General features: G+C 40.2%; 1 protein-coding gene across 1 annotated transcript in view; it reads left to right on the forward strand.

The window, feature by feature from the left end:
- The window catches only part of nav3 (neuron navigator 3), a 573,826-nt gene that overhangs the window by 364,947 nt on the left and 194,396 nt on the right, over positions 1–14,483 (forward strand). The window contains 1 exon segment of the mRNA XM_051926210.1: positions 4,407–4,515. Within this exon segment, the coding sequence (XP_051782170.1) occupies positions 4,407–4,515 (109 nt within the window).

The following is a 14,483-nucleotide window of genomic DNA, read 5'->3' on the forward strand; positions in this document are numbered from 1 at the left end:
GAGGCAAGCCTATTAGTGGCAGTGCCCCCTTTCGCCCTGGCGGGGTATTACAAATCTTGGATGAGACCTTGAGTTGTCCTTCAGACATTTATGAGTGACAATATATATTTTATATTCTAAATTTACCCAGTCTGAGAGAGTGTAGGGGTATGCATGAGTGTTCCCTGTTGTTAATGAACATCCCACCCAGAGCAGATTTCTGTCTTACTAGCCATGCATGCGGGATGAGTGGATTCAGATAGTGAATAGGCGATTCTGCAAACTGCTTGATGCTTCAATATGATTAAGTGCAGTGTGTACATGTGTGTTTTCTCAGGTTTGTTTTTCCTGTTGTTAATTTAACTGCTGTGCTATTGGTGAAGACGTTATCATTCTAACACTTTTTTAATGGAAAAATCTAGATTTTTCTTAAAAAAATCTTTTTTTTTTCTTTCATGTTAATGTTAATGAAGGCAGAGAGGTGGTTCTGAGGCTAGGGATTGGAAGGTTGCCAGTTCAAATCCTGTAAATGCCAGAAGTGATTCCACTTTATTGGGCCCTTGAGCAAGACCCTTAACCTGCAGTTTCTTCGTCCTGGGTATGACGTTAACCTGCATCCAGCCCTGAAAGCAGGTCCTCCAACTTAGGGAGCAATCTTGGAGGTAGGAGGCAGGATTGGCACTCCAGTCTCTATAAAAAACCTAACGCTGTTCCATTGAGGTGCTGAGGTGTCACCCATTGCACTGCTGCGCTCGGGTCCTAATTTGGGATCCAAAGGTAGTTAATGGTGTCGTGGGTGTGGCAACGTGCTGTATCAGTGCAGGCTCCCAACCTCCTCCTCTTTCCACATGTTAGTGTCAAGTTTAAATTCATGCACTTTTTTTCTTGTGTAGAGGGTGCATAAAAATACAGAATGAAGTGCAGTTGTCTTTTCATTTATTAGTCTCTATTTTATATTGCAACTTTTATCGTGGGTATTCCCCTCTGGCAATATAAATAATAATGCTCTCTAATTATATGTAAAATGCAGAAATAAATAGAAAAAGGAGAAATAAAGATTAAGTAGTTCAGCAAAGTGATAAATTTTAATCATTTTGAAATGGGCAACAGCTACAGTGTGTGGGTGATTCTTAGGCAAAACCAATTAAGTATAAAATATTATTACATAAGGAAGAAGTTTGTCATTTTATGTAATGCAATAATCAAGACACAATACTGAGGCTAAGGGGTTATTGCTAACATATAAGGCCTTTCTGTCTTAGCTGGGTATTACAGCATTCTACAGTGACATCTAAAAGAAAGAGGTCACACTGCAGAGAAAGTCAATTCTGCCATGACCTCTTGCACATGCAACTCATTAGCAGGCAGTTTAATCTTTAAAGACTCTGGTAATGGAATAGTCGGTAGATGATAACTTCCTTGAATGTACTTAAGATATATAGCCTTGATGGAGATCAAGACAGTGATTGATGTAACTGAATTTTGTTTAGTTTTGCACACGTGTCTGGGTGATGGTCAGATGAAATAACCCAAGGATAAAGTACTATACGACTGCATGTGTGTCTCATTGCATATTTTATTTGAAATTAAATACTGTGATGTGTCAGCTGCTTCACTGTACAATGTGGCTGATTATCTTGTAATGAACTTGAAATTTTTTTAAAAGCACATTAAAGGTATCCAAGGATCAATTCTATTTTATTAGAAATTGACTAAAGATGTAGATGCATTTAATTTAATGCAACTAATTGTGGATTGTTTTAACAATTGCAGTTAAAAGCATTTTTTGTCAAATACAAAAATCTGAAGGTTTGCCCATATTCCCTTTGGTTTGGTCCCCCATGTGAATAACTAGTGGCTGCTTGCCTAACAGAAGGCCTGGAAACCACAAGAGTAGTCCAAATTTTATTTTTTTAATTATGAAACCCTATGGTGTATTAAGGGTATGCTAAGCAAATTCTTTATCTACTACATAAAAAAATTAAGCATTTAAACGTGTACTAATTTTTTTTTGACTAACTAATTTCATATGATATTTCAGAATTACCATACAACTGTTTCTTTTCTTTAGTCATATTAAACCTTAAATGATTTAATTTGCCTCTGGGTTGCATAATGGTAAAGTTGATGACATCCTTCGTCATATCTCTTACACGATTCTTGGCTTGGTAATTTATGTATGAGGTTTTACACTTTCTCACTTTGTCTGTATGAGGTTGCAGAGGATGGCAGAGTACCCTTCCGCATCCTGAGATGTGCAGATTAGGCAAACTAGGCCACTAAATTGCCATATAAGAGTGTGTACATTAGTGAACCCCAGATCATATTGAGATAAGCACCTGTTCCCCATAAACCTTTACTTGACCAAACTGGTTGGGGAAATGAATGGATGGAGTTTGGTTTTTAAATGTTTCTCATTTAATTAATAAAAAGAAAAATACTCAGATGCCAACAGTAATATACAGTATAACCATTTCACAAACCTGCCTGATTCAACTTTAGGATGTCATAAAGCCAGGGCCTAAAACAGGAACCAAACGCAGTCGGGTGCCTGAATCATTAGTATATTTGTAATAGGGTTACAGTGCCCTACCCACATTCACAGAGGGCCATCTTAGAATCGTCTAATTAAACTAACATGCCAGTTTTGAGATGAGGGTGACATATCCACACATACATGTGGAGAACATCCACACCACTCAATGTCTGGATTTAAAACCAGTATGGTGAAGTTATATGGCGGCAGCACCTGTGCCACTGTGTTGGCATAAAATAGGTTAGTCAGTGCTTATTAAATTTTAGGCTAAACATGTTAGAATAAAGACACTACTATGCTAATTATTTAACAAATGTTATCCAGTCCACAATAGCAATACGTCTCGTTCAAAAAATACTATACACATTTTAAAATCGATAGGTATTGCTTCACAAAAACCTATTTAATCCTGAATTTCTTTGTAATCTATTTTTATTCATTCTAAAAAGAGAGTTTGAGAGTGTTGTGTAATCCACAAGTGTACCATCCATCCATCAATTGACAGATTCCCTTTAATCTAGGCATGTGGTCATGAGGGAGGAAGACTCTTCCAGCAGCTATGTGCTCAATCCATGAATTACATCTGTATGGATAGAATTTCCACTGCATTGCTGAAAACTATACCTTTATCAAAACTGACAGCATAAAATAAAAATTTTCAGAGATACACTTAAAGTAAATAAGAGCTTCTGTTTATATAATACGGAAAACGGAGCCAACATAGTGGACTGAAAATTAAGGCATACCTTCAGAATCAATGGCAGCATTAATGGGATGGAGGTAATGATGTGTGCACATGATAATGACATTTGAAATACTGTATAAATGAATAAATTACCCCATCCCTAACCATCAATCCTACTAGGCTCATCTGTACAGAATTGTAATCTTGTCTATCAGGTGGGTGGCTCACCTTCTTACCTACCTTAAGTTTCACAAGCACTCCCACCTGTCATCTCTCGGCCTTTTCTTGTCTGTAACTCTACTCCTCATGCCAGTGTAGTGTTTGCCTTTATTTCACCATATGTGAGCCTGTGGGCTCGAGGCAGTTTTAATTCCTGTCCTCGGGTCACTTTTAGGCCAAGACTCAGATTTACTTCTGAGATCAGGGCAAGCCCTATTTTTATAACAGAGACATCAGGCTACAGTTTCTTTAGTGGCTTTTCGTGTTCCTGAACCTCTGAGCCATCAACTCCCTTAAGACGGCAATATATCCAGGGCAGTCCTCTTGCTGCTTCAGCACGTAAAAAGGGCAATTCTATCCCTGCACTCCCACTTTGAGGTGACATGCTGCCCTCTTTTGCCCTTGAGATCTGTCAGCCATTCTCTCTTTGTATAAGGAGGGCATTCCTGGTAATAGTTGGGTCACCTGCCCTCCAGCATCATACAGATACAGTCCTTGATGGTACACAGGTCACATCTTTATCTATAATACACCTGCTGTTAGCCCCTGACTCTTCAGGACACCCTTCGGCCCTTGCATGATGATATAAATCATATATTTATATATGCACATTTTCATGCTGAAGCACTGAGATACAGTTACTTCCTCAATGTCACCATGTATTTAGAGACTGGGTAGATATTGTCTTTTCAAAAAATCTGAATTTTTGCAGACCTACAGTTTGGATCATGGATGGCTAGATTATAGAGAAAAGAGATTACTATTAGAAAAACGAAACACAGTCAAGTCCTCCCTGTCATTAGGTAACCTTAGATGTTTGTTGTAATTCTAACAAATCTATATTGTCATACATATAATGTGCCCTTTAGTCTTCTTATGTTATCCTGATGGTGAACAGTCAACTTTTACATTGCTTCCATTTATTTACATTTTTTTAAAGAACATTTTTGCTCTATTTCATATTTTATGTTTTATTTTTGCCCTTAGGTGAGGACCCTGAAACCAGAAGAATGAGAACTGTAAAAAATATTGCAGACCTGCGACAGAATCTTGAAGAAACAATGTCTAGCCTTCGAGGGACTCAGATTAGTCACAGGTAACAGATGGTATCAATGCTGGATGACACTTCACTGAGATAGTTTTTAAGAACAGAAATGTTCATGATAATAACACTTCTTATTGAAATCTCATTACCTACCAGGTTAAAATCTGCCTTTTTGTAAGTTTTCTGTCACTACACTCTTTCATTATCGGCCAATTTAAGGATTCTTTTCAGCATTATATGTGCAGTTCTAAAGCAATCAATAAAAAAATCCACAGTATTTCTCACAGTCCATATTTCAGATATCGATTAAAATGAAGGGTCATCTCTTCATCAACATGTCTCAGAATGCCAGTTGTAACAGACAGCTGAGATTCTTGCCCGGATGGGATGCCTCCATAATGGAAGGACAGGGGGAAGCAGCTTGCATGAAGAAATACCCCATCCCAGGATGACAGAGGGCAGCCCCTCCTGGTATGCTACAGTGCCATGGGTTTGAAGCATGGAAGCTCAACTCTGCTGGGGCCTGTGGCCACCTCCAGGGGGCGCATGGAGAATGGCTGAGTCCTCCACTGCAGAGCTGCCGCCACACCCAGCAGTGTAGCTAGAAGGAGATTTTTGAACACCTGGAGCACTTCTGGGTGCTCTATAAAAGAGGCCAGCTGCCACAACTCAGAGAGCCAGAGTCGGGAGGAGGTGGGCGAAGCTTGCTAGAGGAGGAATGGAGGCGAGAGAAGAAAAGGAAAGGAAAAGAAAGAGGAAAGGGACAGTGTATTGGTGCTTTATACTGTACTGTGCTGTGTAGTGGGGAGCAAAGGAAAATTGCTTCCCCACTTAAAATAAACGGGAGCTATGTGGCAAGACTGGACTCTGTTTCTGTTGTGTCCGGGTTTGGGGAGCTGTGCGCCCCCTGGTGGTTCACACAGTATTCAAAATTAATCAAAACCATTACATTGTTTGCTAAAAAAAGCTTATTTAATACACCTGATAACTTTTTGTTAGGAACAAAGATATATATAGTTCAGAAAAAGAAATCTTTAGTTACATTACATCTTCTTCTTATATATGTATATTGTAATAAAAAATACAAAACATTAAAAAGATTTGAAACAAAAAAACAGAATGGTTTCACCGATGTGTCTGTGTCTCAACTGCTAAGTTCCTGAGTCAGGGGATTGTGCATTTAAGGATGGCAGAGTGAAAAAGACTGGAGAGGGAGTGGGACCTGAGGAGACATTACGGGTCTTCTATGCAGCCTCTAAATCCTTCCACTGTGTTCATTTTAGATCTCTGAGTTTTCCATGACATTGTCTAGTGAAACTTTATTCAAACAACCTAATGCTAAAGTTCCTTTAAAAGTGGTGCATTGATTAGTGATTATTCTTCCATTTTGTTACCTACAAGGTTTTTTTGTGAGTTTTCTCTTGTCTTCTTAGCAAGTCAAGGCTGGTGGGCTGTCAAAAAACAGGGTCTTAAAGTCTGTTGAGGCGTTCCTTTATGTGATTTTTGGGCTATACAAGAAATAAATTGCTGCTGCTGTTGTTGTTGTTAGTGTTGGTGCCACATGAATCCTCTGTGATGGTTTGATTCTCTCACAGGTTGTTTATCTCTGTGTAGTTTACCTGTCTGTGTGAGTTTTCCTTTAAATACTCTATAAGGAATGACCTAGCAAAACATCCAGGGTTGCTAATTGACTTGGATTAGGCTGACTGAAGAATGTTATACTTATGTCATGTTATGTAAGAAAGGGTGGAGTGGTGTCTCTGAGGCCAGAGATATGCGCTGGCAATCGGAAGGTTGCCGGTTCAAATCACTAAAAATGGCAGAAGTGACTCTACTCAATTGGGCCTTTGATCAAGGTCCTTAACCTACAATTGCTTTGTCCTGGGTATGACTTTAATCTGCATCCAGCACTGCAAGCAGGTTCTCCAACTTACAGGGAAGACTTGGGGGTTGGTGGCAGGGTTGGCACACCAGCCACCATGAAAAAACCTCATATTGTTCCAGTGTGGTGCTGACGTGTCACCCATTGCACGACTGCACTCGGGTCCCAATCCGGGTGGTTTGTCATGTGATGGGTGCCAACTTCTATGTTATGTAAAACAACTTTCAGTTTAAACTTTGTATATACATTTTGAGAGGACCATGCTTTCCACAAGCTTCAATGTTTCAATTTTTTTTAAAATCATCTGTTCTTTGTTTAAAGATAAATTCTGCATGTTCAGAACATATATTGTGTAAACTACATGTGTAACACTCTTTCAGTTGTACAAGGAAAACATGCACAGGGAACTATACAGTGTTGCACATTTCCCCATTTTGAAATATCTGAATTCTAACAAAAGCTTTGAAAGGTTAACCAGCTCACATGAGGTTGCACACAACAGGGCAGAGGACAACATGGAGACTCCAGAGAGCAACCACACTGGTAGTGACATAGCATCTCAGTGTCCAGATATAGGAGGACAGAGGCTTCTGGGGTTTGTCATGCTGGGTGCCCTGGAAGTGAAACCTCCACGCATAGCAGACCAAGACAGACATTTCTAGTATGAAAGGAGACTTCCACACGAACCTAAAAGGCAGGGGACCATCAGATAGCAGGACTGTCTGACACTGTGCTTAGTCAAAGTGAGAAACTATGCAGGGCTGGTAAGAGGCCTTACGTTCCCCAAGACTAACAGGATGCATATAGTTTGAGAATTAACAGAGGGGATCGTATTGCTAATTTATGAGGACAAGCAACAGCAGAGATGCCTTTGATTTGACCTTTTTAAGGATACTGTTGGGTTAGAAGTATAGGGATACTAGGGTTATTAAAATATTTGTTTTATAAGCCTTTTTATATATATTTAATCTGTAAACTACTTGTACAGAGACAGGAATACAACAGATACATTAACATATGAAGAGAAAAATTTCACAAATATCTCCACATGACAGACTTAAATAAGCATTAGATTAACCTAAATGTGTCCTGCTTTTTTTTTAAATGATTCAACATGCTTTGGCAACAGTAAGAAATATAACTGGCCAGATGGCATAACAGCACTATTTCTCCCTTTTCTTACTTTTTCACATCTTATGTGATGCCAAGAATATTTGAAAAACATTTTTTTTTCTTAAAGTACTTCAACTGAGTCACTGAGTTACTGCATTTTAACTGTTCCATACCTGTGTTTCCCTTTTTAAAAAATCTGTTGATTTTCATACCTTTTTATGCCATGTTTCACCATTATATAACAAAATAAGGTGTATACAGAAAATGAGTTTACCTATCAATTTTTTAATCTGAATATGTATTGCAGTCATTGTGTTTATTACAGCCCCTGCATAACATAGCAATTCAACTTGCAGTCTGTTAGTCTAAATGCAGCATAATGAGAGATGCTGTCAACTAGTAGTTGTTGATTAGGGTAAATTTTACTTGCATTTTGTTCAGATTGTGTATATTGGGATTAATAAAGTATCTATCTATCTATCTATCTATCTATCTATCTATCTATCTATCTATCTATCTATCTATCTATCTATTCTAGCAGTTCCTCAACTATGCATCAGTATATGTACAAGTACTCTACATTTCCTTAGAAATAATCTAATAAATTTACTTTTCTAAGGTGGAGCTGAGATGATTTTCTTGTTTTACTAAAGATTTACTCCAGTGATTTCCATGTCTTTCATATCTACCTGTACAAGTTTACCATAACATAATATTCTTTATATTACAGTGTGGAAGCCGAGAATTACTATCATTTTTTTTTTTTTTAATTTTTGTTAAAACTGAACAATTTTAGACTGTGATCTAAATAGAGATCCAGTTGTACCTTGGACTACACATTGTCTAACTGCATACTTCATGTTAATTTAGTATCTTTATTAAACTCCTAAGTACTATATGAATTTGCCTGTGTTATGATATGATAATAAACTAGTACTGGTGAATGATCACCCACAGACTTAGGATCAAACACCATTTACTTTTTATAGTCCTGAGAATAAGGAAAAGAACCTCAGACCATAATGCACAAACCTCTCACTCTCTTTCTTATGCATAGCCACTTTTACAGAAAGTCTGTATCAAACAGACTGCAGATTGCTGTATCACCATTGATGGAAGCACTGCTAGTGCATTCAGGTCAGATCGGTTCTCAATGGGGAGCACGCACTGGTACAGCACGTTGTTGCACTCACCGCAAGATGAAACAGCTCAGGAACCTGGTTGGTAACCCCCAAGGAGACATCCGGTCCAGTTCCACCCCCTGGAAATTACCATCTACCTGCTGCAGCCAGGTGTTATGTGGGTGTCCCCTTGGCCTGGTCCAGCCATTCAGGTCCTCAACAATAACAATCCTGTGAACTGAATCACCCCCAAGGAATCGCGTCACATTGCCATAGTGCCATAACTGACGCTCACTCACAATACAGGTAATGTGCCTCATTCGGGACTCCATGAGCAACCGCTCATTTGACACAAAGTCAAACCAGCGGTACCCAAGGATTCTCCAAAGAGTCACAGTACCAAAGGAGTCCAGTCTTCATCTCAGGCTACTGAATAGCGTCCATGTCTCGCAACCATATAGCAAAAGCAGGGAGTACCAGGACTCTAAAGACTTGAACCTAAGTCCTTTTGCAAAGATATTGGGAACACCACATACCTCTTTCCAGTGACTTCATGACCCCCAATGCTCTCGCAATCCATCTACTGACTTCATAGGAAGTCACCAGAAACATGAATGTCACTGCTGAGATAAGTAAACTTCTTGACAAGGTTGACTTTCTCTCCGCAGACAGACACCATGCTTCTGGCTGTGCCCAAGAGGTCAATAAAGGCCTGGATCTTGGTTTTTATCCAGGATACACACAAGCCCAGAAACTCAAACTCCTCCCTCAGTCTCTCGACAGCCCCGATCAGGGCCTCCATTGACTCCGCAAAGATCACAGCATCGTCAGCAAAGTCAAAATCAGTGAATCTTTCTTTACCAACATATTCCCCAAAGCCACTGGATCCCATGACCCTTCCAAGCACCCAGTCCATGCAAGCATTGAACAGAGTAGGAGCAAGAAAACACCCCTGGCAAACCCCAGAATTTGCCTCCACTCTGTGCAGCACTCGCAGTACCAGTGTACAGGCCGGCCATGATATCCAGCAACTCCGGGGGGATCCTGCAAAGTCTCAGGATTTGCATTCACTTGCATATAATTTCATTAAAACTGGTGAGCTTCTACAGCTCTAGATCCATGTTCAGGTTCAATTTCAGGTTTACTGCCATGTGTAAATGGTATCAAAAGATTCTTGTTTGCAGGTCAAACACAGACTAGTGACATTAATATAATATAAACAGTAATGAATACCACACATGTGAACTACATACATAAGTACAAATATCATATCTATACATGATGTAGTCAGTACAAGCAGTGGTTGAGTAGCTTAGACCTTTGGTTAAAAACTGTCTTTGAATAACTAGAAGAGAGAGAAAACAGACTATGCACAATGGATAAGGACTTTAATAATACTGTACTGTTTTCCATTTTAAAGGTGCATGCATTTTATATGTCCAGAATAGAAAAGAACTGTGCTCAAGCAATATTCAGAAAATATATTTTTTAAATATTTTTTTATTATTTACATGTACAGTGGCCAAGAAAAAGAATCCACTCTTTTGTAACTGCTGAAATTTGTTGCATTTCAATAAGAGATCTGAAAGTGTTTAATTTGTATCTTTACCACTGGTCAATAATATCTTAGTGAAACAAAAATTCTACATAGTCTTCTCGCTGAAAACTATGAATTAAAAGGAGGATATAAGTTTTCATCTCTTTGCTGTGAATCATCTAAAGTAGCAGTGGTGAAAGTAGTTGTCTTCAGGAGCCCCATAATTAGTAACTGGAGCCCACTATTATGCAGAACATAAAACATGAAGCCAAAAGGATCAATCAAAGTAAACCTGGCACAAGATTATTAAAAATGCTAGTTGCAAGAAAGTAAAAAAGAAAATGTCCAGACCTTGGAAATCCTCTAAACAAAATTAAAGCAATTTTAAAAAGTGCAGAAAATGTGACGAAACTGTTACTCTGGGCAGAACAGGGAAGCCTCCAAAATGGACTTGTTTTTATTACAAGGAAGCTGGTCTGGGATGTCAATATGAAGTCTGATGGAATTATTGAACAGTTTACCATATCTGAGATGGAAGACAAAAATAATGGTAAGATTGCCTGTGTTCTTAGCTTGTTTGGATTTTATAGCAGAATGATAAAATTACATCAGATCTTGATTACAGTTTTCCAGAAGGCATGTGGGAGAGTGTGAAACCAAAGGGAAGAATACAGTGTGGTCTGATAAGATCAAAACTGACCATTTCTGGCTCTAATACTTAGTGCTATAGTATGTCATTTAAAAGTGGCGAATCTAACATTATCCTTGGAATGCCATCCCATCCTTGTAGCATAGCGGTGTGGTAAAGCGTCATGGCATGTGGATACTTCACTGTATCTGAATTGGGAAGGCTTGTGAAAACAGAAAGCAAAACAGCTACTGTAAAGTACTCAAAGAAATTCCAGTAAAAGTCATGTTGCTGTGTGTAAATGGCCACAAGAGAAGATTATTTACCAACATCTCTGTCCAAATCAAGAAACCCAGAATAATTTTGGAAAGTATCGACTAGAAGTATAATGTCTAGCATGCAAAGCTAGATAGGGCATATTCTAAAATAAGTATACTTGTAAACTCTGCCAAGGGTGTGTCTACAAGATATGAATTCAAAGAGGTAAATGGTTAAATCAATTGTTTTTTTTCTTTCTGTAATTACCGTATATACTCACGTTTAAGTTCTCCTGCGGATAAGTGTGGACTTGATTTTACCATATAATTTCCCGTATTTTATAATGTTGGTCGTACAAGTTGAATGTGGAAAACTCACGCTATTGGTCAAAGATATTATAATATGCTAACTCCACCTGAGAGAGTAACCACGGAGCACACAGCCATTTTTTTTGTGCTTGCGTGACCTCACAGTAATACCCAAACTATTCTGAAGCGACATTTGCACTGTTTAGTGTTTTTTGTATCTCACACCCTCATGCACCTTTATTGTAAGAGTATCCCTAATCTACGATGGAGTGTTCGATCAGAAGTAAATATGAAGCTGGTTTTAAATTAAAAGTCGTTGAAGTGGCAAAAGAAATTGGTAACTGCGCTGCTGAAACAAAACTTCGATGTGTCTGAGAAACTGATGCGAGATTGGAGGAAGCAAGAAGATGTAAAAAAATAAATAAATTAAGTGTCGTGTTTTTGAACGGTAGTATAAGTCTGATTTTTTGATCGATTTTTCGGGTTTCAAGACCCAACTTATACCCACGTATATAAGGTAGCTTAAAAAAGGAATGATCATTTGAGTGATTTCAATGTGCTGATTGATCTTGAGGCATTTCTGTGTTCATTGTGTTGAATTTTGGACATGCACAAATTAAATTGAAATTGCTGCTTGAAATCCTAGGAATTCCATTAGTCCTTCTTAAATGTTTAAAAAAGGTAAGAAAAATTTAACTAACCATCTCATATTTTTGATATTACTAACATAGAAACCATTATGTCTGATTTGACAAATACATGGTATGGTCAGATAGACAATGAGTGGAGGAAAACATAAAACTAAAACCAGCAAGAGTGTTGGAAAAATACATCTCTAGGAGTTCCATATCTACATACTAGTCAAAGTACCCACTACTGCCCTGGTATACATATAGAATGTGTTAATGGAAGAAAGCAAAGATGTATGTGTTTTTTAAATAGTGACCCTGTTTTTATTGCTACCGGTCCCGTCTGTCACACACTTTGTCTCTCTCATAATAGCTTAACTCTTGTGAGTTGACAATTTGTACTTTTTATGTCTGATTGGATTTCAGAATTGTGGTAACTCCTTGCTGGGTTGTAATCATGGACACTGTCATGTCTGACTCGTCCTCTTGGTTCAAGGTGGAGAGTTCATAGTGCTTAAATTATGAAGAAAAGCCAACAACGTGGAAATTAATCAACAACTCTTTGATTTTCCTTTGTGTTTCATTGAACTTACACTCTCAATCAAGCCTCACTAAAAATCCCTCTGCAAAAGCCCACAATACCCATCCATCCTCTTCTGCTTATCCGAGATCGGGTCGAGGGGGCAGCAGCTTGAGCAGAGATGCCCAGACTCCTCTCTCCCCTGCCACTTCTTCTAGCTCTTCCGGGAGAATCCCAAGGCGTTCCCAGGCCAGCCGAGAGACATAGTCCCTCCAGCGTGTCCTGGGTCTTCCCCGAGGCCTCCTCCCTGTTAGACGTGCCCAGAACACCTCACCAGGGAGGCGTCCTGGAGGCATCCTGATCAGATGCCCGAGCCACCTCATCTGACTCCTCTCGAAGCGGAGGAGCAGCGGCTCTACTCTGAGCCCCTCCCGGATGACTGAGCTTCTCACCCTATCTTTAAGGGAAAGCCCAGACACCCTGCGGAGGAAACTCATTTCAGCCGCTTGTATTCACGATCTTGTTCTTTCGGTCACTACCCATAGCTCATGACCATAGGTGAGGGTAGGAATGTAGATCGACTGGTAAATTGAGAGCTTTGCCTTGCGGCTCAGCTCCTTTTTCACCACGACAGACCGATGCAGAGCCCACATCACTGCGGATGCCGCACCGATCCGCCTGTCGATCTCACGCTCCATTCCTCCCTCATTCGTGAACAAGATCCCGAGATACAGTGGAACCTCGGTTCACGAACGCCTCGGTACACGTACAACTCGGTTTACGACCAAAAAGTTCAGCAAACTATTGCCTCGGTTCACGGCCACACACTGTATACGAACAAGCCAGTTTCCCTTTCGGTTTGTGCACACTGATGATTTCTGCACATGTTGCATTGTTCTCGGTCAGACGTGAACTGCTGAACTGCTGCAACGTAAAAGAGAGAGAGAGAGCAGGCAGGCTCGTGTGCTGATGAGAGAGAGAGAGAGAGCGCGTGCAAATGAGAGTGAGCCTGTACGTGCAGCTGAGCAGGGAGCCTGGGTGTTTGTCAGTGTTATTCAAAGTTTTTACATTAGTTTACTATTACACTGTGCATTCTATGGTGTAATTAACTATATTTGTGCTTAAAAATATTTTTAAAAATATATTTACATACAGTTTGTACGGTCTGGAACGGATTAATTGTATTTACATACAATCCTATGGGGGAAATTGCTTCGGTTCACGACCAATTCGGTTTACGACCAGAGGTTTGGAACGAATTATGGTCGTGAACCGAGGTTCCACTGTATTTGAACTCTTCCACTTGGGGTAGGATCTCGCTCCCAACCCTGAGAGGGCATTCCACCCTTTTTCGGCTGAGGACCATGGTCTCGAATTTGGAGGTGCTGATTCCCATCCCAGCCGCTTCCTACTCAGCTGCAAACCGATCCAGAGAGAGCTGAAGATCACAGCCTGATGAAGCAAACAGGACAACATCATCTGCAAAAAGCAGTGACCCAATCCTGAGTCCACCAAACCGGACCCCCTCAACGCCCTGGCTGCGCCAAGAAATTCTGTCCATAAAAGTTATGAACAGAATTGGTGACAAAGGGCAGCCCTGGCGGAGTCCAACTCTCACTGGAAACGGGTTCGACTTACTGCCGGCAATGCGGACCAAGCTCTGACACAGATCGTACAACGACCGAACAGCCCTTATCAGGGGGTCCGGTACCCCATACTGGACCCCCCACAGGATTCCCCGAGGGACACGGTTGAACGCCTTTTCCAAGTCCACAAAACACATGTAGACTGGTTGGGCAAACTCCCATGCACCCTCCAGGACCCTGCTAAGGGTGTAGAGCTGGTCCACTGTTCCACGACCAGGATGAAAACCACACTGTTCCTCCTGAATCCGAGGTTCAACTATCTGACGGACCCTCCTCTCCAGGACCCCCGAATAGACTTTTCCAGGGAGGCTGAGGAGTGTGATCCCTTCTTAAAGAGGGGGACCACCACCCTAGTCTGCCAATCCAGAGGCACTATC

Source organism: Erpetoichthys calabaricus, chromosome 1 (genome assembly GCF_900747795.2).
Source record: "Erpetoichthys calabaricus chromosome 1, fErpCal1.3, whole genome shotgun sequence".
In the NCBI taxonomy this organism is placed as follows: domain Eukaryota; kingdom Metazoa; phylum Chordata; class Cladistia; order Polypteriformes; family Polypteridae; genus Erpetoichthys; species Erpetoichthys calabaricus.